Here is a 21,791-nt window from a genome sequence, read left to right on the forward strand (position 1 = left end):
CCTGGAAGCAACACAACTCTTCCGTTTTTACCACTGCTAATTGTTGTTGTTTCATCATTCGACTTAATAATTGATAAATTACATATAGGTATTTGCTCGCTTCGATCATTTGCTGGTTTTATCTAAAAATTGCAAAATTGGTACTTCAGTAAGTTTCACCGAAGTTCTAATAATGATTTCGGATAATCACAATAGGAAATTACTTCATGAGTATCTCGGTACAATATTACCGAGTTTGACAGGTTGTCAATTGTTGGTTTTACAGAATTTCGGTATTTTGTTTTATTCTTAGACATTGTTGCGTTCATAGGCACTTATTGTTGCGGCCCTTTAATATTTCGATTCCAGATTTGTAGTGCTGTGCGTCAAGTCCTCCGAGATAGTTCTATCACAGACAAACAGTTTTGTCTGTGATAGAACTATCTCTCTTATCAGTGTTTGAAACGCTACAGTTTTGTGCCACCATGTGTGCTTACCGCCTAGTAATTAATTTTCGCAAAACGAGTTTTGTATCGTATGGTATTATGGTTTATGAAGTCAATTACCTTCCCAGGATTCAAAGACCAAATCTCTTTGGGCTGTAAACGACCACTGCCAAGAAACCTTGAAGGCGTTTAAATAATGCACCACATCTGCACAGCAGATGTTCCGATGTCATGCTTTTAATATTACAAAAGCGGCAGATATCATCCTGAACCCGACCAATGTTCTTCAAATGATATCTACTCGGACAGTGCTCCGTTTTTTTTTCTTCTTTTTTTCTGTATGGACTTCCTCACTGCGACCAGAATCGTAGATCTATTGTGAGATATGCCCGGGTGTCTGCTGTATCCCGCACTTCTGTTAATAGCAATACCGCTACTGAGAAGTGGCATGCTTATTATTATTGTTCATCAGTGCTTGTGTGTAATGTGATACTCTTCCTTACACGCTTAGTGTTCTAGTATACCGATACTCGTTCCTCTTGCCAAATATCACCAATTATAATTCCCTGGAAAAGTTTCGTCGTGCGTCCTTCTGGCAAGTTTTATTGATAAGAGGGACTTATATTTTGTTAAGAGGAAGTCACGCAAAGGTATTGTAGATTTCAGCGTAAAGGAAGGGTAACTGGTGGGGAGCCTGAGAATAAACCCATGCTTAAGTCCTTTTAGACATCGGATCGGATGGCCTGGTTCTATTAAGATTCGAACCCACGATCATCCGCTTGACAAAGCGGACTCTGTAACCTTGCGGCTACGCAGCTCCCTTACAGTGCCCCGTTACTAGACCGACGTATACACAAAGAGCTCTTTTGTTGAGCTCTAAGAGCTTTTTGAATGATTTACGTTTGGTTATGAATCTTAACATTTTAGATTGAGATCACTTTTTGACATCCAACCAATTGGTTATCACCTTATGTTCCTTCCAGCGTTAAAGCTTCTTTTGCACCGCACAGTTTGATATACCGCAGAAAGGTTTTGGGCCGAAAAACTGTGAGTTAGATTCTTGTTTTGCAAGTTCGTCAGCGCTTTTATTACCACCAATGCCACAATGTCTTGGGCATCAAATGGTGAGTTGACAACCTGGAAGGAGCGTCAAACATAGCTTCGGCCCTCACAAGTTCCTATCTCACACCTCCACGAGTCACATGATTACACTAGACTGCCGTTTGAAACATGAATACAAGTGGTTGGTGTTGCCTGGGCAATGTTGTCATTCGACAATAGCTAAGTGAGAAGGTGCGACGCGATCATTGGCCCGTTAACCATATTCCGGCGGTAGAGGAAATGCTTCGCCAACCCGAGCGTCTGTTCACCAAGATGGTGCGACTCAAAACAGCGTCTGATCTCCATGTTAGGAGCGGCTGATCAACGTCCTGATGACAGCGTGGGACTCTAAACAGAGCTGACACGATGGTCCCCCGGTGAGACAGGGGGTTGGGGAAGACCCAACGAGCCGCCCCGGAAAACAACATGATACAAACAACGTGAGAGATAATACGGATCGGAACAATCGGCATGGACCTAGGCAACGAAATAAGGACTACGATTGGAAACTTGGGACATGGAACTGCAAATCGCTCTGCTTTCCAGGATGCAACAGGATAATATACGACGAGCTACATCCACGCAACTTCGAAGTCGTAGCGCTGCAGGAGCTTTGTTGGACAAGACAGAAGGTATGGAAAAGCGGGCACCGGGCGGCTACTTTCTACCAGAGTTGTGGTACCACCAGCGAGCTGGGAACTGGCTTCATAGTACTGGGTAAGATGCGCCAACGCGTGATAGGGTGGCAGCCGATCAACGCAAGGATGTGCAAGTTGAGGATAAAGGGCCGGCTCTCCAACTACAGCATCATCAACGTGCACTGCCCACATGAAGGAAGACCCGACGACGAGAAGAAAGCGTTCTACGCGCAGCTGGAGCAGGTCTACGATAGTTGCCCGCGACGGGACATGAAGATCGTTATTGGGGACTTGAATGCTAAGGTAGGACGGAAGGCAATGTACAGACCAGTAATCGGACCAGCTAGCCTGCATGCACTGTCTAATGATAACGGCCATCGGTGCGTAAACTTTGCGGCCTCCCGTGGTATGGTAGTCCGAAGTACCTTCTTTCCCCGCAAAGGTATCCATCAACATCATCAACGTTCGCACCTACTATCGACGGTGTATAACACCCGCCGAAGTCGAACGCCGCGACCAAATATTGAGCAACTGCGGGACGCCGAGGCTGCACAGGAATACGCGCAGCAGCTGGAGGCAGTGCTACCTACGGAAGAGCAGCTTGGCGCAGCTACCCTTGAAGATGGCTGGAAAAGCATCCGATCACTGCAGTAGCGCTACTAGGTACAAGGGCCCCGAATCATAGAAATGACTGGTTTGACGGCGAATGCAAACGGTTAGTCGAGGAGAAGAATGCAGCACGGGCGAGAATGCTGCAACACCGTACGAGAGCGAACGTGGAACGATACCGACAGGCACGGAACAGCCAAAACTCAGTCCTCCGAAGGAAGAAGCGCCAGCAAGAGGAACGAGATCGCGTAGCGATGGAAGAGCTGTACCAAGCTAACGACACTCGGAAGTTCTACTAGAAGCTGACAGCTCCCGCAAAGGCTTTGTGCCGCAAGCCGATATGTGCAGGAGCTTGGATGGCAACCTCCTTACAGACGAGTGTGAGGGGATCGAAAGGTGGAGGCAGCACTTCGACGAGCATCTAAACGGCGATGCAGTAGAGCGCGAGGACGGTATGGCAATTGATCTTGGTGCACGAGCAGAAGACATCAGAATTCCAGCCCCCGATCTTCTGGAGGTGGAGGAGGAGATTGGTCGGCTGAAAAACAATAAAGCTGCTGGAGTGGACCAACTTCCCAGCGAGCTATTGAAATACGGTGGAGAAACACTCGCTAGAGCCGTGGTCATTGTCAAGGTTTGGGAGGAAGAACGAGTACCGGAGGAGTGGATGGAGGGTATTGTGTGTCCCATCTACAAAAAGGGCGACAAACTGGAGTGCTGCAATTACCGGGCAATCACTCTGTTGAACGCCGCCTACAAGATACTCTCCCAAATACTTTGCCGTCGACTATCACCATTTGCGAAGCAGTTCGTGGGGCACTACAAGGCGGGATTTATGGGTGCCCGCGCCACCACGGATCAGATATTCGCGGTTCGGCAGGTTATGCAGAAATGCCGCGAATATAACGTGCCCACACATCATTTGTTCATCGGTTTTAAATCGGCGTACGACACAATCGATCGGGACAAGCTATGGCAAATTATGCACGACTACGGATTTCCGGACAAACTGACGCGCTCGGTCAAAGCGACGATGGATCGAGTGATGTGTGTAGTTCGAGTTTCGGGGGCACTCTCGAGCCCCTTCGAAACCCGAAGAGGTCTAAGGCAAGGTGATGGTCTCTCGTGCCTACTGTTTAACATTGCCCTGGAAGGTGTCATTAGAAGAGCGGGGATTAACACGAGTGGCACGATATTCCAAAAGTCGGTTCAACTGTTTGGTTTCGCCGACGATATTGACATTGTGGCTCGGACCTTTGTGAAGATGGCGGATACGTACATCGGACTAAAGGCTGAAGCCAAACGGATTGGACTGGTCATCAATGCATCGAAGACGAAGTACATGAAAGGAAGGGGTTCACGAGATCACAGTGCTTACCTTCCACCTCGAGTTCAAATTGGTGGTGATGAAATCGAGGTGGTTGATGAGTTCGTGTATCTGGGCTCACTGGTAACTGCCGACAACGATACCAGCAGAGAAATTCAACGGCGCATTATGGCAGGAAATCGTGCATACTTTGGTCTCTGGAGGACGCTCCGATCGAGTAGAATTCGTCGCCGGACCAAGTTAACCATCTACAAGACGCTGATCAGACAGGTAGTCCTCTACGGGCATGAGACATGGATAAGCATAGTGGAGGACCAACGCGCCCTTGCGGTCTTCGAGCGGAAGGTGTTGCGTACCATCTTCGGTGGACTGCAGATGGAAAACGGAGTGTGGAGAAGGCGAATGAACCACGAACTGCAGGAGCTGCTTGGGGAGCCATCTATCGTCCACACCGCTAAGATAGGCAGGTTGCGGTGGGCTGGGCATGTTGTAAGGATGTCAGACGACAGCCCGGTAAAGATGGTTCTTGAAACCAATCCGTCAGGGACGAGACGGAGAGGTGCACAGCGGGCAAGGTGGATCGATCAGGTGGGAGACGACCTGCGGACTCTACGCAGACCGCAGAGCTGGCGAACTGCAGCCATGGACCGAGTGGAATGGAGACGACTCTTACGTACAGCAAAGGCCACACCACGGCTTGGGACTGTTTGGTAAGGTAAGCCACAATGTCTTGGAATCCAATGCAAATTTTCTGAGTATGTTTGATACAGCTATCGCAATGTGAGAATACATTTCCAGACAATCTTGGATGTTCATTTATGAGCACAATGAGACAATTTTGGATGTTCATGACTGTCAGAGAAAACACAAATATTTTCATGTCTGTATTTTCTAGTCAGACAAGCAGTCGCACATTCAAGAATTGCAAATACCTCCACTTGAAACACTGTTGGCCAGCGGCATTACTGCCTACTAAACAATATTTCGAAATAATCGTTATTTTTCTGGACGATGTCATTGAGTGGCACGTCTGTTTGGCACATTTCCAACCAAGGAAGCAAAAAATAACCGCTCGGGGCTAAATCTGGCCAACACGGAGTATGAGGAATCTGTTCGTAGCACAATTCCTTTAGTTTATCTATCATACCGCGAGCAGAATGAGCGGGAATATTGTCTTGGTGAAAGAGCACTTTTTCTCCATATACAGCCGTTTCACTTTGACTTCAATTTTCAATTATTCCAATAAACAATAATATTATTTATTAATGATTGTTCCACATTGAAGGAAGCCGCCGGATGCATTGCGCTTCTATAAAAAATACTAGCTCACACTGTACACGAACGACTCACACCGGGCAAAAGGCACTCTGCCAACCACCGTTTGGACACAGCAGCGTAGTGGTGAACCCATGTTTCATCCGTGGAAACTAATCGCCGCAAAAGTTTTCTTCTATTGCGCGTAATCGATGCCAGATTTTTATAAGGATAGTTAGATACGTGAAGTACTAGTTGTTTATATTTGTGTACTGATACTAAGACAAATTTAGCTAATTTCTGCAATAATGCAAAAAAGCATTCTTTCTTACTCGCTATAGCTAGTTTTGAATTTGTCAAAAAAATGTTAGAAGTTCGAACTGACGATTTTAAATTTACTTTTCATACAAATATCTATACATAATATGAAGCGGCGCTCTAGGTTGCATGAAAATTATCGCCCCTAGGTCGCAGTAAAATTATCTTGAAACCAACAGGCGAAAATGTACATAATTGTCGTGGGTGTCCCCTCCTAAGAATGACACGCATGATAGGGTAACGACCCTAGAATTCGCCCACTTTATCCGAGTACCCAAAATTCGCCCACCTATTTTTTTACTGTTTGCAATATAGTGTCAACTCTTAGAACCGTGTTTAAACATAAAAAAGAAATAGCTGAGATTGAAAATAAATTATTATTTGGCATAATTCAATAAGAAACCCCGTAAACAATCAGTTGATTATCGAGTTGTTGGGTCAGGGCGAATTGTGGGGTTCATAGCCTAATCGATAATTATTTTCGCGGATGTCATGCTCTAAAGGTGACACGCATGAAAATACTCTCATGGGTGTCACAGATCATCGATCATACTGTCGTTTTGTCATGGATAAACGTTCTCTGAATGAGAAGGAGATTATTCGTGTTATTAAACCGGACTTAAGGTTACCAATTATAAACTGTTTTCAAACTGAAACAATTACTGACTGAAACACATAACTCTGATAACTAGGAACATTTGTATTTAATATATGATTAAATCAACAGTATGGGAATGAATAAAATAACAAACGTACAATCGCCACCCGAGGTATCTAATCAAATTCAGCTGATTCACAGCTGTTCCTCTTTGATAACCGACTTCCCATTGTGATCCCGAGAAATGCGGTAATAACTAAAAGAAAAAATATAGTAGAAAAAAAAATTCCTTCTCTAACTTCATGAACATACGTATCAAACTTCTCCAGCTTGGTCACAAATTCCTCATCGTGAGTGATAATAATCAGTAAAAAGTTTCCGTTCTCGCGCTCACTGACAATGCTGCGCAAACTCTCGCACAGCGAACCAATATTTTCCCGGTCCAAGTTGGTGGTTGGTTCGTCCAGTGCCATCACGCCACAATTGTTACTGAATGTTTCCGCCAGCGCCATCCGAATGATTAACGAGGCCAATACCTTTTGGCCGGCACTGCAACGACCTCGCATATCTATTTCTACGCCATTCTTGGCCTGCACTACGCGATAATTGTATGCGCGACGTTTTTCAACTGTCTTACTTTCCGCTTTAGTTTCATCTTCTGTTTTAATACAAATGCAATCGATGTCATTACCCCGGTAGATATCTCTCCAAAGCGAGGAAATAGACTGATTGATCTGCTCCATCTTTTCCGCGTGGTATTTCATCAGCGCCCATTCCAGAGCATTTCGATACTTCAAAATGTCGCTAGTAAGCTTCTTCAGCACCACTAACTCACTGAAAGATTTAAGATAATTTCTAACAGCGTTCTTGAACTCTGGGCGCTCCAATTCTCTCTTCAAGTCTCGCACTTGATTTTCCAGCTGCGTCATTTCGCCATTAATTTCACTTTTTTTAGCCTGAATAGCATCCCGTTGTTCGAGCAGCTGATTGCGCTCCCTACTGATATTTGGAGCGTTCATGTCCCCGATGCTGCGCATCAGTGTATCAAGCTTGTCCTGCAATGCTTCGGTTTCAGCGGACAGCTTCTTAAGATCACGGTTATCTAGAAAGTCGCGCTCTATCATATCTTGATTAGAAATGTCTTTCTTCAAATCATCTATCTGAGTACTGATTTCCTCGATGCCTTTGCTTATCTGAGAAGAAAATTTTGTTTATTATAAAAATCAAACAAATATGACGTTGGTGAATTACCTTCTTCATATCCTCACTTGCATCTTGCAACTTTTGCTTTAGTTTTTGAATCTCATCAGCCAGGTTAAGCTTATCCAAAGCTTCTAATTCCTTACCCAGCCGACCAATTTCAACGTCCATTCGCTTGAGTTGCTCCAGTGCAGAGTGTGCCTTATTAATCTTGACTCTATTCTCCTCCTTGGTTTTGTTCTTGGTATCTTCCTCTTTAATCAGATTTTGCTGAACCGGACCTAGTTTACGTTCCGCTTCATCCATATCCTTTTTGCAGGCAGCAATTTTTGCACCAAGTTCCACTTCTTTCTCTTTCTTTTGATCCAAGGATTGAATCGATTCCTGCAGTTTAATCTTCTTCTCCTTCATCTGGTTGTAACGCTGATGTAAACCATTTAACCGTTCCGTTTCCTCATCAATCTTGTTTTGGAGAGCATCTATTGAGATACGTTCTCCACGCAGTTCGCCCCGAACGGAGTCACGTTCCAGCTTCAGATCCTCCAAGGAAGAGTTGGTTCCTTTAGGTGTCCTTTCTGCCAACTCTTGCTTTAAATCGGCAACGTTCTTTTTCATACGTTCTAAATCTTTGGCTGATTCGTCCAAAATGCTCATATCACCCAAAATAGAGTTAATGAGTTGAACATTTGAGTTGGGCTCTAGGATCGACATTTGGTATTCCTCCAGGTCGGCAGATGCTTGCGTCAAGCGACGCTCTGTTTCTTGCAGCAACTCTTTCAACTTCGGGATCTCCACCGTCTGTTTCTCTACCCGCTCCGAGTAAGGCTGCAGAGCCAGCAATCGCTCGCATTTTGCTTGGTCGGCTTTCAGTTGCTTTTCGAGCAATTCAATTTTCTCTGGCAAGCGACGAATTTCATCGGACAGTTCCGAGCTGACATCCTGCACATCCGAACCGGCCATATCCTTATGGCAAACTGGACAACAGTGATCATCCTCAATGCGAGAAATGTACTTCTTGTAAAGAACCTCAGCCGAACGTAGCTCACCATGTTCAAGATTACTTTTCGTTATTTTCTCCTTCAATTTTGCCAGGACTTCCTCATATGATTTTCCCTGACATGCTGCGTAAATTTTCTCCTTATTTTCCGCGAGTTCTTTTTCCATTCGTTCCAAATCGCGCCTCTGCGAACGTCTGGTTGTTTCCATCTCGGTAACAGTTGCCTGTGAACGGCGTGTCGATTCGTTCAGTTGCTTGATCTGTCGCTGTAGATTTTCGTACAAATCCTGCACATTACGCTTGTAGTTAACTTCAATAGATCTGAAAAAAAAACAAATATTGAATACCTTGTCACTTACCAGACAGCAGCACATACCTGTTCGGAAACAGTCGTTTCAAATTATCCGAGTGCTTACTTCGTACCCGTCTTAATTCGGCCTCTTTGCCAGTCAGTTGTTGCTCCTTAAGGCCAAGTTCTGTGGCTTTAGCTGCGACAGCATCCAAGGCGGAAATTTGCTCTTCCACCCGGTCCAGTCGGGATTGCAACTCCTCGCGCTTTTTCTTCTTTTCAATCAGCTGCTGACGCATACCATCGACGTTAGAGTTGGCTTTTTGACTTTCATACTCTCGTTCTAGTTTTTCAATTTCGGTAACCAGCTTCTTCAACATCTCCGCCGAACGTTCGATGGCCGCGATCTCGGATTGCGTTTGAGCTTTTTCCCTAGTGAAATCGGCCACCATCTGGCCCTTTTGACGGAAATCTGCTTCAAGTTTGGCTTTCTCCTCGCGTAATTTATCGACCGCTCGCTGGGCCCTCTGATCTGCTTCGTCGTGCGAACGAATCATTGCCTGGATTTCGCTTTCCTCCGAACGTAAACCGTGCTTAATCGCTTTCAGGGCTCCTTCCAATGCCAAGGCATCCGACTCGTAATCTCCGCCTGCTGGTAATTTCATACGTACGCAGAGATCCTCGATTTTCTTCGATCGATCACCGATCAACTCCTGCTCCTGTTGGCGTTTAGAGATTAACTGCACCCGGTGAGTTTCCAACTCGCGCAGCTTATTCTGGAGTGACTTCTCCTGTCCTTTACGCGAAACTAAATCCGACTCAGCTTCGCGTAGCTCTGAGCGCTTTGTATTCATAGACTGCTGAAAGGTTCGAATTTCCACCTCCAATTCCGGCAACGAACCCGTAAACAGTGTGCGAATTTTGGAATGCAACTGCTTTTGTTGCTCTTCCTTAGTATTAATCCTACACAAAAAAAACGCTGTAAAATGTATCATAGGAACTAAAAAATTGAACAACTCACTTCGATTTATACTCAATTTCTTGCTGCTTCAACTTGGAATAGTCCCTCTCGATTATAGCAATCTGTTCCAATCTTTCAAAGATCGGCTGCAGGGATCCGTCTAAGCTCTTAACTATCGCTCGCTTATCTTCTTTCTTTCGTTCAGTTTTCTCCAGCTGAACCCGCTTTATTTCTGTCTGATTCTTGATATTCTCCAGCAGTTTTAAATCTCCCGCTTTCTCCTTCTGCCTGTCGCTGTACTCCTTCGAAATTTTAATCAGCTTCTCAATAACCCGATTGTACTCGGTGGTACCGAAAATAGCATCGAACTTTTTCTTTAACTCTTTCGGTTCTTCCAGCGGCCAGTTCGAGTCCTCCTGATGGCAAAAGATAACATTGTTGATGATCGCCTTCGAAACACCCATCGCATCACACATGTCGTTATTTATATCGGCTACTCGTGGGCGTGAGATGTTCGTCTTTTGGCCGCTGACCACATTTTCCATTGTAACGACCGAATCTAGCGTCTCAAATTTGGCCTGCTTTGTGTTGCCCTTGTGGGAAACCCTCATCGAGCGAGTCGCTGTCACTCGATTCCCTGTGATGTCCTTCACCATTAGCTTCACCTGACCCAAGCTCTCAACGGTGTTGAAAATCTTTGGATCGTGTACGAAAGCTTTACCTCGATCGGTTCCCGGAGGAACCTCGCCCGTTAGACCGTACTTCAGACACTCGATAATGGTCGTTTTACCACAACCGTTCTGACCGACGATCAGTGTCAGGGGTGATTGAAACTTGATTTTCTGCCAAGCATAAGAACATTAGCCATAACAATGAAAATGCTTTTATAAAAAAATTACCTGAACATCTTCACTCTCCACACCGAAGCTTCGGATTCCACGGATTTCCAGCTTAGAAATGGTTGACATTTTTAAAATAATACTTATAAACTAACAGGACAAAACACGTTAACAGAACGAATTTACCGGCGATTAGCGGGCGGCTACAATTTTGCGAAAGTGGTGAAGGTGAATAGAAAAAAAAAACAGGATAAAGGTTTACACGATAGTAATATGATACTCATCTGCTAAGTAAAAATGTACTCGTGCCCTCCAGCCCTTACACTGAAAAAAAAATCACACGCTCATACCAAATGCTCCTTATGAATATCATTAAACCAACCCAATCATTTTAACATATCGACCCATATCGAATTTTAATGGAATCCACGGTATTTTGACGTGTTTTGGCATTTGACGTGTTTTAGCCCTCAATAAAATCCCTTATGAAACTGTCAAAAAGTTGTTTACAAACTTAATGCTGCATTTTTCGAGTGGGAACAAGACAAACGAGGGCTGCGCAGGTACACAACCTCCATAAACTACACAAACAGAGGTTTTTTTTACAGAGGTTGGTACTTTCGAGTAGTTCATTTTGTACCAACTTTTTTGGAAGATTTCTTCCTGAGTGTTACGTATGTCTTATGTATGTGATTGAAATCTGAATGTAAGAAGTTTGGTTTGGGATGCCTGACCAGGAATACCAAATGTGCAGATTTGTCTGCAAAACGCAAATTTTTGGAGTCCGTGTGCAGATTTTTATTGATTTGCAGATATTTGCACGGTTTCTGTAGATTTTTGTCAAAGTCTCCTTATATTTGCGCAGATTTTCTTAAAATGTGTACAGACATTTTTCAAAAACATCTAGCATCTCTGTGCATGACATGGCAAACCGAAGTGTATGTCACTTGGTTTTGTGCTGTGAACTGAAACGCAAGTGTATAGAGATAAGTGACTTTTCACCTACGCACACTAGTAAACGTGTTAACCCGCGTAAAGTTGCTTTTGTTTCTTCCAACCTGTAAATCATCGCATCTCGTTGCTTCGACTTTTATCACTTTTTCACTATTTTTGGTCGATTATATTTAGCGCCTTCTTCCGAATTCTGATCACAAATGAGAAAATTTATTCAGAAACAAGTTTAAAACATATAATGAGTGTTCAACTGAATTTTTGTCCAGCTGCTTAAAACATAGCATTGCAAACAAAACAGCTATTTATAAATATTTTCCCCAACTGGGGGCACTAACACATTCGTACGTAAGGAGATCTATACACCATGATGTATAGATACATGGTGTAACGATAAGTCAAAACGCATAGTCAGCCATGTTGAAAAATTAGTTGATATGGCATCGGATTGTTTATAAACAATAATTAAAACTAGAACTGCAGTCAACCCTTTGGCATCACGCCATGTTTCGAGGGCTAACATCTCAACATATGTAAAAACGAGATAGCATATCACCGCTTCTTCTCATACATTTTTATCTTACTGCTGACAGCGGGCACAAATTAATTTGAGCCCAGGACATGACTTCATTGTCATTCACTGTTACTCGGTATAGGGATGCCAAAGGCTCGACTGCAGTAGATGGACCAAAATTAAATTTGGTCTACTTCCATCAGTAGCAAGCACCGTAAAAAATCAACATTTCTGACCATTCCTAGTCATCACAAATGTCCTGCAGTTGAATGGTTTTTTGCGACCTTTGCCTATTTCAAAGGAATTTGCTCCGCAAAGGGACTTCTAGCACTTGCAGCATTTTATACAGGTTTCTTGAGCCAAATTCTTTCCTCCAACATCTTCAAAGTTGTTCCGAACACCTTTTCTTGATCCATAGCGTCTTGTGGATCTATTACCCGGTTTATCTAATCAACAGTTGAGCGGCTGTTTTGCTGTGCTGATCAGCCAGTATCACGATATGTTATGGACGACTGCTATAGTGGTAAATTCTGTAAATTGCAAAATCAGTTATGGTTATCAAATTCGCAGTTTTGATCTAGTTACGCACCTATTTTATTCTTAAAGTAGAAAAATGGACAGTGGCACATTCGGAACAGAACTATTTTAGCGAGACTCTTCCTCAGGTAGAAACGCAACCACCAAATCAAGCGAAAGCAAACTGTTGTTATTCGAAAATTTGCTAGCTGTCACTTAGCGACGTCTCGTTTCCATCCCACCAGTGCAAAAATTCTACCTCACCGCGCGCCTACTTTTTGATCAAATCGTTGCACCATGTATCTATACATCATGGTATATACCACGTAGATATGAAATGTTTCATCTATTAGCACAGAAGTAAGTGGAATCCACTTGGCAGCAGGGATCGTCTAACTACTCAAAGCTGTGCAAAAAATCTTCGTGCGTCTCGCAGATTTTTGTGCACGTCTCCAATATTTGGAAGGAGTAAGAGACGAAGGAGAGACAGATTTTATACCTGAGAGTCAGAGATTGGGTGCTACTCATTTTTTTTGCGTGCAAAGCAAGCGCCGTTGGGGACTGCACAATAATTTCTAAAGAGACGAGTAAGAGCAGTTCGGATTGCACTGTACATTTCGTTTCCAAAGAGACAAGTAAGTGCAGTTCGCATGTCACAGCACACTTTATCCGTCTCTTTCCGGAGATGTCTCTGTGCAATTATGTGCAATGAACTTGCTACGAATGTTGCATTAAAATCTGTGTAGGCGGATGAGGGGCATAATGAGCACACGGGGTGAAATGGGCACCCCTTTTTTATGCGAAACTACGCATTTTTTAGTACAATGTGGTATGTGGAACTGTTCCGTAGTTACTACAGTATATCTTGATGTAGAACAAAAGTGATTTGTCTGTTTAAAACATGGAAATATACTGAAAAAATCAGCTTGGTTCCCGGATGTTGGAAAAAATATTATAATTGCGCACTACAAAATAAGCTTATACGGTTGTGGCCCAATCAAGTATGTAGACACATCAATATGACGTATGGGTCGTACCCCAAATTTAACCATCATTGACGTTTTGATTTTAAGCTATAATTGGTGTTATAATCTCATATTAACTTTAACTAATTCGATAGGAGCGAAATGGTCACCTATAGGTGGGGTGAAATAAGACAAGGTGTGTTGTCACATAAATTTACATGAAATTCATCTTAGTAGACTTGTGAGACTTGTTCTGTTTCCATAGTCAGTGTTTGTTTACAGTGATGGTGCGAACATATATTAGAAAATCTTTGAAGCCGAATCGGTCAGAAAAAGGGACTGCAGGCAGAATTGGCCACCATAAGGCGCGACAGGACATTCACGAAACAAGCCGCCAAGTATCACGGCATCTCGCGACAAACGTTGGCCCATTAGTTGTACTTCTACACAGATATGTTCTATAAGAGTGCTCATTATGCCCCAGTGGGAAGCTCATTGTGCCCCACACATCGACTGATTGCTAGTTTTATAAGCATGAATCTAATTTGTGTTTTTCACCATTATACGATAAACTTTTCAATTTGTGAATAGTGTACCTTAAATTTTTGTCGTTTCCATGCTTAAATCAGCAACCAAATTAGGAGCTCATTATGCCCCTATTCTCCCTACGAATCAGCAGAAGCCGCAAACGGGCAAAATTTTCACACAGCACAGGCATAATCAGGGTTGCCACTCACATTTTTAAATACATTCAACTACTGCACAAGAAATGTAAAGCTAGCTTAATTTTGTTGGTTTCGTTGGAAAGTCGAGAAATTTCGTAATCAATGATATCTTTAAAACGTCGAATTATAGAGAATAAGAAGCACCAAGAAAAGGAACAATTTCCTCTCTTAAATATGTGATAAACATGGGTTTTGTTTTGTAACTAAATTATATTTTAAAGTCTACTCTACAAGATGTTCTTTGAGGCCTCTTTAAGTTTAGGTGCTATTTCACTTTAAAAGCATTAAGCTGTGCCTTCATTTAGTGTTGTTAGATCAATTTTCTTTAATCTGTTGTTCAACATAGAAGCATACCTTTCAAAACAATAATATGCGTTGTACGGTTCATTTTTCACTTATTGAAAAGGTGTGATCCGCATCCTCATACAACACAGATAATCGTTATGCGTGAAAATGTCTAAAAATAAAATCTGTATAACTACAGATTAATCTGAATATGTGGCATCACTGGCTGTGATCAAACACCCTCTCAACAAAGAGGCACACAAAGCCCAAGAAATTTTCTGAGGTAGAAACTACCGTAACTGCGGGTAATTCTGCGCAGCACATTTTCCGCACACTCATCTTAAAAAACTATTTTTCAACAATAAATTTCACTAAAACACAGTTGATTTGTGTGCTTTACCATGTGCATAGCATAATCTGCAATAATAGTACAGAGATTAGGTATGTTTTAGTAAAATTTACTGTAGCAAACAGTTTTTTAAGCTGAGTGCGCGGAAAATGTGCTGCGCAGAATTACCCGCAGTCACGGTACGTCTTTCTGCACTATACTGGGGTAAATTCTGTGAGGTCTCCTGAACGACAAGAAAGGGATCCGAACTGCGCTTACTCGTCTCTTTTGAAATTGATGTGCAGTCTCCCAACATCGTGCATTCTACAGACCGATTTCATGACAACTGTTTCCTGAAGCCGCTGCTGATGATGATGGCGCTAGTGTTGAAAATATGATCATAAGCTCCGTTTATTGTGCCGCATGTGTTACTGAACGGATTTTTCGCGTGCTCCTAATTATATTGAATGTGGGGTTCTCCAGAACGTGTTAAAACATGTTTGAACGTGACCATTTATATCCTGCACAAAATCCATGAAAATCCATGAAACGTTCTTCGCTTTTTGCATTTCTATACACCACTTGCAGCAACCGCTCTCGCATGGACGGAGCTTATTCGACTGTTTCGCAAGCATTGGCTGCCTTTTGACGTATAATCGAGCCAGAGAGCCAGAGAAAAACGGCTTCAAGCAAAGTGTATGGGGATGACGTTCGTGACAGGCAGCGTTGCCAGGTATCCAGATTTATCTGGATTATTCAGATTTTTGAACATGTATTTCAGGCAGACAGCTTTGACGTCCAATCATCCAGATTTTTCATGGATGATCCAGATTTTATCCAGATTTTATTTTCTCTGTTCCGCAAAAAGGTCATCACTTCAAATTTGTCGCGAAATTTTGCAATTTTGTCCCCTCAAATTTTGCGTACCCCAAGACTTTTATTCGAAAAATTTACCTTTCGCCCCACGAAATGACTGCCAGATTTTTTCCAGATTTTTTTTTGCCTTTTCCAGATTTTTAAAAAAATGACCTGGCAACGCTGGTGACAGGGATGTGGCATTCTACTCGTAAAAAAAATGAGTAGCACCCGATCCCTGAGTAAGAGACATCTCCGGAAAGAGACGGATAAAGTGTGTTGTGACATGCTACATGCGCTTACTTGTCTCCAGTGATGCCACATTGTCATCTGTACTGGGAGCTGCAAAAATCTTTTTCATCTGTACTATTTCCGAGAAAAATCTGTACCAAAATCTGTACCATTGGCCCAAAGTTTTCTTTTATTTATTTATATACAGCTTCAACGTGAATTGTTTAGAGAAAACTGTGACTGCGTTGACTCAAATAATATTAATTCCAAACTAACTAGCTCGATTGTCAATATAACTTTCGCTAACTTAAGAATGGGGCTCGGTAATGCATATTACCGAGCCATTGCGATTCAATCTCCTGGAAATTCGTGGTGCGTGGATTGCAAGATCGAATTCATTGTATCATTGCAGAGTCGGTCAAAAAGTTTTGACTAATCTTTTCCAACCATCTAAAAAATCTGTACTTATCTGTACTTTTTCTCGAAATCTCTAATCTGTACGGTACAGAATCTGTACCGAAAAAACAGAGAAAATCTGTACATTTCCAGATAAATCTGTACAGTTGGCAACAGTGCTTGTCTCTTTGGAAACGAATGTACAGTGCAATCCGAACTGCTCTTACTCGTCTCTTTAGAAATTGATGTGCAGTCTCCCAACGGCGTGTGCTTTGCACGCACAAAAACTGCCTGATCGGGTGCGAGATTTACGAGAAAATGTGATAGCTGTCTTTTTTTTAACCGAGCATTTAGTGGTGCCGTTTTCGGCAAAAATTACCGAGACCCGGAAATAAATTTTAAGTGCGTATGTTTCCGGTAATACCCGGTTGAACGCTTATATTACGTAAAAATGCTAGTATTTTTGGTTATAGTGGCGAAGAAAATCCTTTCGGATGGTTTCGGTTTCGTGCTTTATCGCTCTGTGTAAATAATCAGCAAAAACTTATTTTTTTCGCCTCCGAGATAGTTGTAGCCTTGGTTTTAAAAATGAAACGTTGTCAAAAGATGGAAAAATGTACGCAAAAGTCAACTAATGACTGTCAGCTGTCATATAAAGGTGTATGAAAAGTGGCAGTGATTTTTTCTTCATCTATTAGTGGCAGTGATATACTATCTCGTTTACACATACGTTGAGATATTAGCCTTTGGAACATGGCGCGATGCCATAGTGGTGGGTTTGATGTTCTAAGTGTTCCACTGTGCAACCCCATTAAAATCCACTTCAATGCAGCAGATCCGAAAAAAAATATTTGTTCTTCGTTCAAAGTGGACGTACTCTAAATATAGTATTCGTGCAATTACTCACTATTGAGCGACATGTCTATCAGTCAAAACCTGAATAATTTTTGCTCTGTTGTCATTAACCACAAATCAACAAAACTGGGAAGAAGTTACTCCTTAGTCTGCGAAACGAATCCTCATTCACTGCCATTGCAGTTTGTTGCTTTCTTTCAGGCTCCAACCAGTCTACAAAACAAAATTTACAAAATTCAACTTTCAGTAACTCTAAACTTTAAATACAACACAAAAACGAGTAAATACGGCCAGTAAGCATGCTTGGTTTCGCTCTTTTGCTCTTTAAATGCTCATTAGGCTGTATTTTGACAAGGAGGTAGAATTCGAACAAGTCATGTATAAAGCACTTGTAGAGACACTATCTTTACAATTTGTCTAGTTACTGTTCTCACCACAAAATATATCGTTAATTTTTTTTCGGGGAGATTCTGCAAGCTTCTGAAGAGAATTTTTGTTATAATATCATAATGAACTGTTCAAATGATTTCGTTTTTTCAGGAAAGATAGATTATTAATTTTAATGTTAACAACTCAATTTTAAAAAAAAACTGGCGTTTGGTTCGGTTTGGTCGCACGCCGATCATTTAGAAAAGAAATACAACACAGAATAGATGATACTCATTTGATGATAAAATTGAAGGAGCGTGTGAGGATTTAGGTTTTTTTATGCTTTTGTTGGGTGTTATTCCACTACGGTGCAACCGAAAACGAAAATGAAAAGGAGAAAAGTCAAATTTGCAGAATCCACCTGCTTAGCGTAAACAGCTAGAGTGCCGCTCGAAAACGAGTTTCCCGGCTGCTTTATGTTAAGATCATCCCAATTCGGTCTTTCGCAGTACAATCTACTATCATCTCGTTTAAATAGTAAAAGAAACTAGTTGTTGGTCGAGTCTTTGAAATTAGGCAAGTTATAAGTGGCTTACTTTCTTAAACTACCCTTTGCTAGCATTTGTGTATTCCACCCTTTTTAGGTTACAGTGAACATGGATTTCAGCGCTCTTCTCCAGCAGGCCCAGAAGCTCACCCATGAGACGCAGGTTTCCGATGATCTGCCTCGGGTGGAGCGCACTTTATCACAAGTTTTGCAAGCAACTCAAGAGCTACACTCTAGAGTCTCTCAAACCGGAGCACAAGACATGCAGGCGTATGTGGTGTCAAATACCTGAAAGTATGTTTCTAATTTCTTGATTTTTACAGACACATCTTGTTGGGACACAGAGGAATAGATTTGCCAAAAATTTCGCAAAAACTGGAAACGTTGAGCTCAAGAAAAACTTTCGAACCACTGGATCCAATTTCTACTACTGATATCCAGAGTTTCCTGCGGAACGAGAAGGAGAACGCGATACTCTCTGTTATTGAGGAAGTACATAAGAACTCGTACCAGGCGGCGCAAAACCAAAAATGGGAACATACCATGAACGACTGGAAACTGGAGAAGGTTAAGTTGATGAACGCTCTGATTGGACCATCCCAGAATTGGATCGACATCCGTAAGGGCCCAGAACCGACTATTTTGAATGAGAGTACCTTCGGCGGCCGATCGTCAATGAATAACCAGGAAGTTGCCTACGCTCGGGAAGTTTACGAGTACAATAAACTGGTTAATGAAGGAGCAATGCGCCCATCGCTGGTTCAGCGTTTTGCTTTGGTAGCTGAGAGCTTCAACGATTCCAAGGTAAACGATATCTGGGAGATCATGAAGTATATCACGAATGTGACTCCCAGTCCGAGAACGCAGGATCCACTAAGGACACGCAGCACCCAGACGCAGTTTATCGAACAAGCAAAGCGCTATCTGGAGAATCGCTATAAGCTGTTTATGGAAACAATTATTTCGGAACATTTGAGAGAAGCCCAGCGCGGCGGCATCCCGAGTATTTTAAACCTAGTCGGTTCGTTCGTAGGACTAAAGTTCGCCAATCAGAACAATTCGAGCTTTATTGGACTGCAGGATGGCCACGTAGATGGTAAACCGCTGTGGCCAATGGTTTACTATTGCTTACGATGTGGCGACATCGCTTCGGCCCTCAAATGTATGCAAATGGCTGGACCGGGACACGATGATTTTATCGCTGTTCTAGAGGAGAAAAATCGAAATCCAAGCCAGAAAATCAATCCGAAACTAGAGCTGCAGATTCGTATGCAGTACAAGAGACAGATTAGAAATGCAATCGATCCATACAAGCGAGCCGTTTACTGCATTATCGGCTGCTGTGACATCCAGGAGCAGCATCCGGAAGTGGCCAACAGTTCAGACGACTTCCTGTGGATTCAGCTATCGCTCATTCGCCCCGAGTCGGATGACAACTCGGAACATTTGACGTACTCCGGACTGCAGGCTATGATTCTCGAGCAGTACGGTGAGAAACACTTCAACGCCAATGAACAGCCGCATCTGTATTATCAGGTGCTGGCGTTGACTGGACAGTTTGAAGCCGGAATCGAGTTCCTATCTCGTTTCGAAAAGTTTCGTGCTCATGCTGTGCACATTGCTCTAGCTTTGAATGAGCTGCACATGATTGGTGGGCCTAGAAATTTGCAGCAACCGCTGTGTAAGTTGGATTTTGTGTTCTTAATTTGTTTTGTTTAATTTATTTTTTGTTTATTGTAGTATCGGTAGACATCGAAGATCCACAACCGATGCGTCGTCTTAACATTGCCCGACTGATCATGCTCTACGTGAAAAAATTCGAAATCACCGATCCGGCTGAAGCCTTGCAGTATTTCTTCTTTTTACGCAACCTGAAGGACACCGAAGGGCGCAATCTCTTCCTCGTGTGCGTGTCAGACTTAGCCATTGAATGTCGAGATTTTGACTTGCATTTTGGTAAAATGCAGCGAGATGGAATCCGTTCTCGAGGATTGATTGATCAGTTCGAGAGCAGCCATATCGATGCAGCCATGGCTTGTGAATTAATCGCGGAAGAGTTCGTTAAGAAAGGAATGTTTGAGGATGCTATCAAGCTATTCGACTTGGCAGGTAATCACGAACAAGCTCTGCGCTATACTTCGATTATCCTTTCGCAAGTTGTTCACCAGCCGAACAAGCCTGGTTCCTTGCGGGAGCGAATGCAGCGCGTAGCGTTAGAATTCACTGAAAGATATGTGGGAGCTGAAAAGCATTGTGACCCGCAAACTTGGTCTTCATTCGCTTTGTTGAAAGAGCTGGTAATTTTCTTTGATCATTTTCACAATAAAAATTACCAACCAGCCTTGGAGGTACTAGAACGGATCAAGCTGGTTCCGTTAAGAATGTCCGATTTGGAAACTTGCGTCCACAACTTCAAACGTCTTGGCGGCGTTGTGTGCAAAGTAATCCCTGATTTGCTGCTTGCCACAATGGATATTGCTTACAACAAGTACAAAACTTTGAAGGGTAAAGATGTTGCCAAATTTGACGACGCCGGAAAGGAGAAGGCAATTTTTAGAGTTCAAAAGTGAAAGGAATGAAAATGAATGATTTTTTTTTTTTTGTTTTAGCAACTGACTTATCTTCGCGAGCAAGCGAAGGCTCTGACCAACATGGCAGCGACCGTTCCATATCGAATGCCGGGCGATACTAACAATCGGCTAGTTCAAACGGAAATTCTCATGCACTAGTTTAGAGTCCTTCAAATGCTGATGTTTTTTTGAATTATTAAATTAGAACAAATCGTTCAAGCGAAACGTACTTTACTGTTGAAGACTAGTCACACTAAAGCCCTGGTCCAGATCATCGTAACGACCCTCTTTGAAGATCTTATAATCGAGCATCATCTCTTTGAAAGCGAGAAAATCGGTCAGCGTGTAGAGCAACTCGAAAATCTCCCCATCTAGTTGATTCTTTTTGGTTTCCAATTCCAATGCAAACAGATCCATGTCGAAATAACTCATTCTACGGTTCAAATTTTTCACTATAAACGTTTCGACCAGACTAGTGTATTTCTGGTAAACTTCCGTATAGACGATCTTATTTTCCTCGCCCGCTTCGAACAGATGATAGTAGCAGTCCATGAATTGGTTCGCCATATTCTAAATTGGATTTTTGGTGTCAAATTGAAATAAAAACGAATATGCAGTTCACGTGTCCACAAACCTGAAATTCCTCTCCGATTACAATATCCTCAATATGGCCAATAACAGTATCGAAGTATTCTGTAGAATTTTGACGACCCGTGAGATTTTCACCAAAATCCATTGCTTTTCTGTCGAAGAATATCTTTCGGATGTTCGCGATAACACACTGACAATAGGTTGTTAAAACAAACTCGAGCTCGATTGCATGCCCCCTTGGTAACCAAGGTAACTTCGAACCACCGTTTGCACGTGGCCCAAACCGGCCGTACTTGGATTCATATGTGCAACAATTGACTGTGTACAGCACGTGGAATCCAGTGATGCCATTGTAACCTAAAAAAACTACTTGACAACGAAGAATAGTTTTCGAAGCTGAGCGATACTCAACGATAATGTTGGCTCCATGTAAAATTGTATTCTCCCAAACTCCTGCAGATGTGCCCATAGAGCCCAAAAAGCTTGCAAATAGAAAAAAAACGCCTATATTCGGTGTATTTGCACAAAAAAGAAAAT

General features: G+C 42.6%; 3 protein-coding genes across 3 annotated transcripts; 1 reads left to right on the forward strand and 2 right to left on the reverse strand.

Moving 5' to 3' along the window:
- Positions 1 to 6,352: 6,352 nt before the first annotated feature.
- LOC129734105 (DNA repair protein RAD50) lies at positions 6,353 to 10,804 on the reverse strand. The gene is made up of 6 exons (XM_055695839.1): positions 10,617 to 10,804; positions 9,778 to 10,559; positions 8,844 to 9,719; positions 7,522 to 8,788; positions 6,583 to 7,463; positions 6,353 to 6,526 (listed from the first exon to the last, which is right to left on the reverse strand). Exons 1-6 carry the CDS (start codon positions 10,683 to 10,685, stop codon positions 6,466 to 6,468), a joined length of 3,936 nt encoding a protein of 1,311 aa, XP_055551814.1. The 5' UTR covers positions 10,686 to 10,804; the 3' UTR covers positions 6,353 to 6,465.
- Positions 10,805 to 17,957: 7,153 nt separating this feature from the next.
- Positions 17,958 to 20,892, forward strand: LOC129734110 (nuclear pore complex protein Nup93-1). Its single transcript, XM_055695850.1, has 5 exons — positions 17,958 to 18,122; positions 18,191 to 18,363; positions 18,417 to 19,774; positions 19,834 to 20,639; positions 20,703 to 20,892. The coding sequence occupies exons 2-5, from the start codon at positions 18,203 to 18,205 to the stop codon at positions 20,820 to 20,822; spliced, it is 2,445 nt and encodes an 814-aa protein (XP_055551825.1). The 5' UTR covers positions 17,958 to 18,122; positions 18,191 to 18,202; the 3' UTR covers positions 20,823 to 20,892.
- On the reverse strand, positions 20,814 to 21,488 carry LOC129716550 (ADP-ribosylation factor-like protein 2-binding protein). The gene is made up of 2 exons (XM_055666380.1): positions 21,298 to 21,488; positions 20,814 to 21,233 (listed from the first exon to the last, which is right to left on the reverse strand). Exons 1-2 carry the CDS (start codon positions 21,397 to 21,399, stop codon positions 20,895 to 20,897), a joined length of 441 nt encoding a protein of 146 aa, XP_055522355.1. The 5' UTR covers positions 21,400 to 21,488; the 3' UTR covers positions 20,814 to 20,894.
- Between the last annotated feature and the right edge of the window lie 303 nt (positions 21,489 to 21,791).

This window comes from Wyeomyia smithii, chromosome 1 (genome assembly GCF_029784165.1).
Source record: "Wyeomyia smithii strain HCP4-BCI-WySm-NY-G18 chromosome 1, ASM2978416v1, whole genome shotgun sequence".
NCBI lineage: Eukaryota > Metazoa > Arthropoda > Insecta > Diptera > Culicidae > Wyeomyia > Wyeomyia smithii.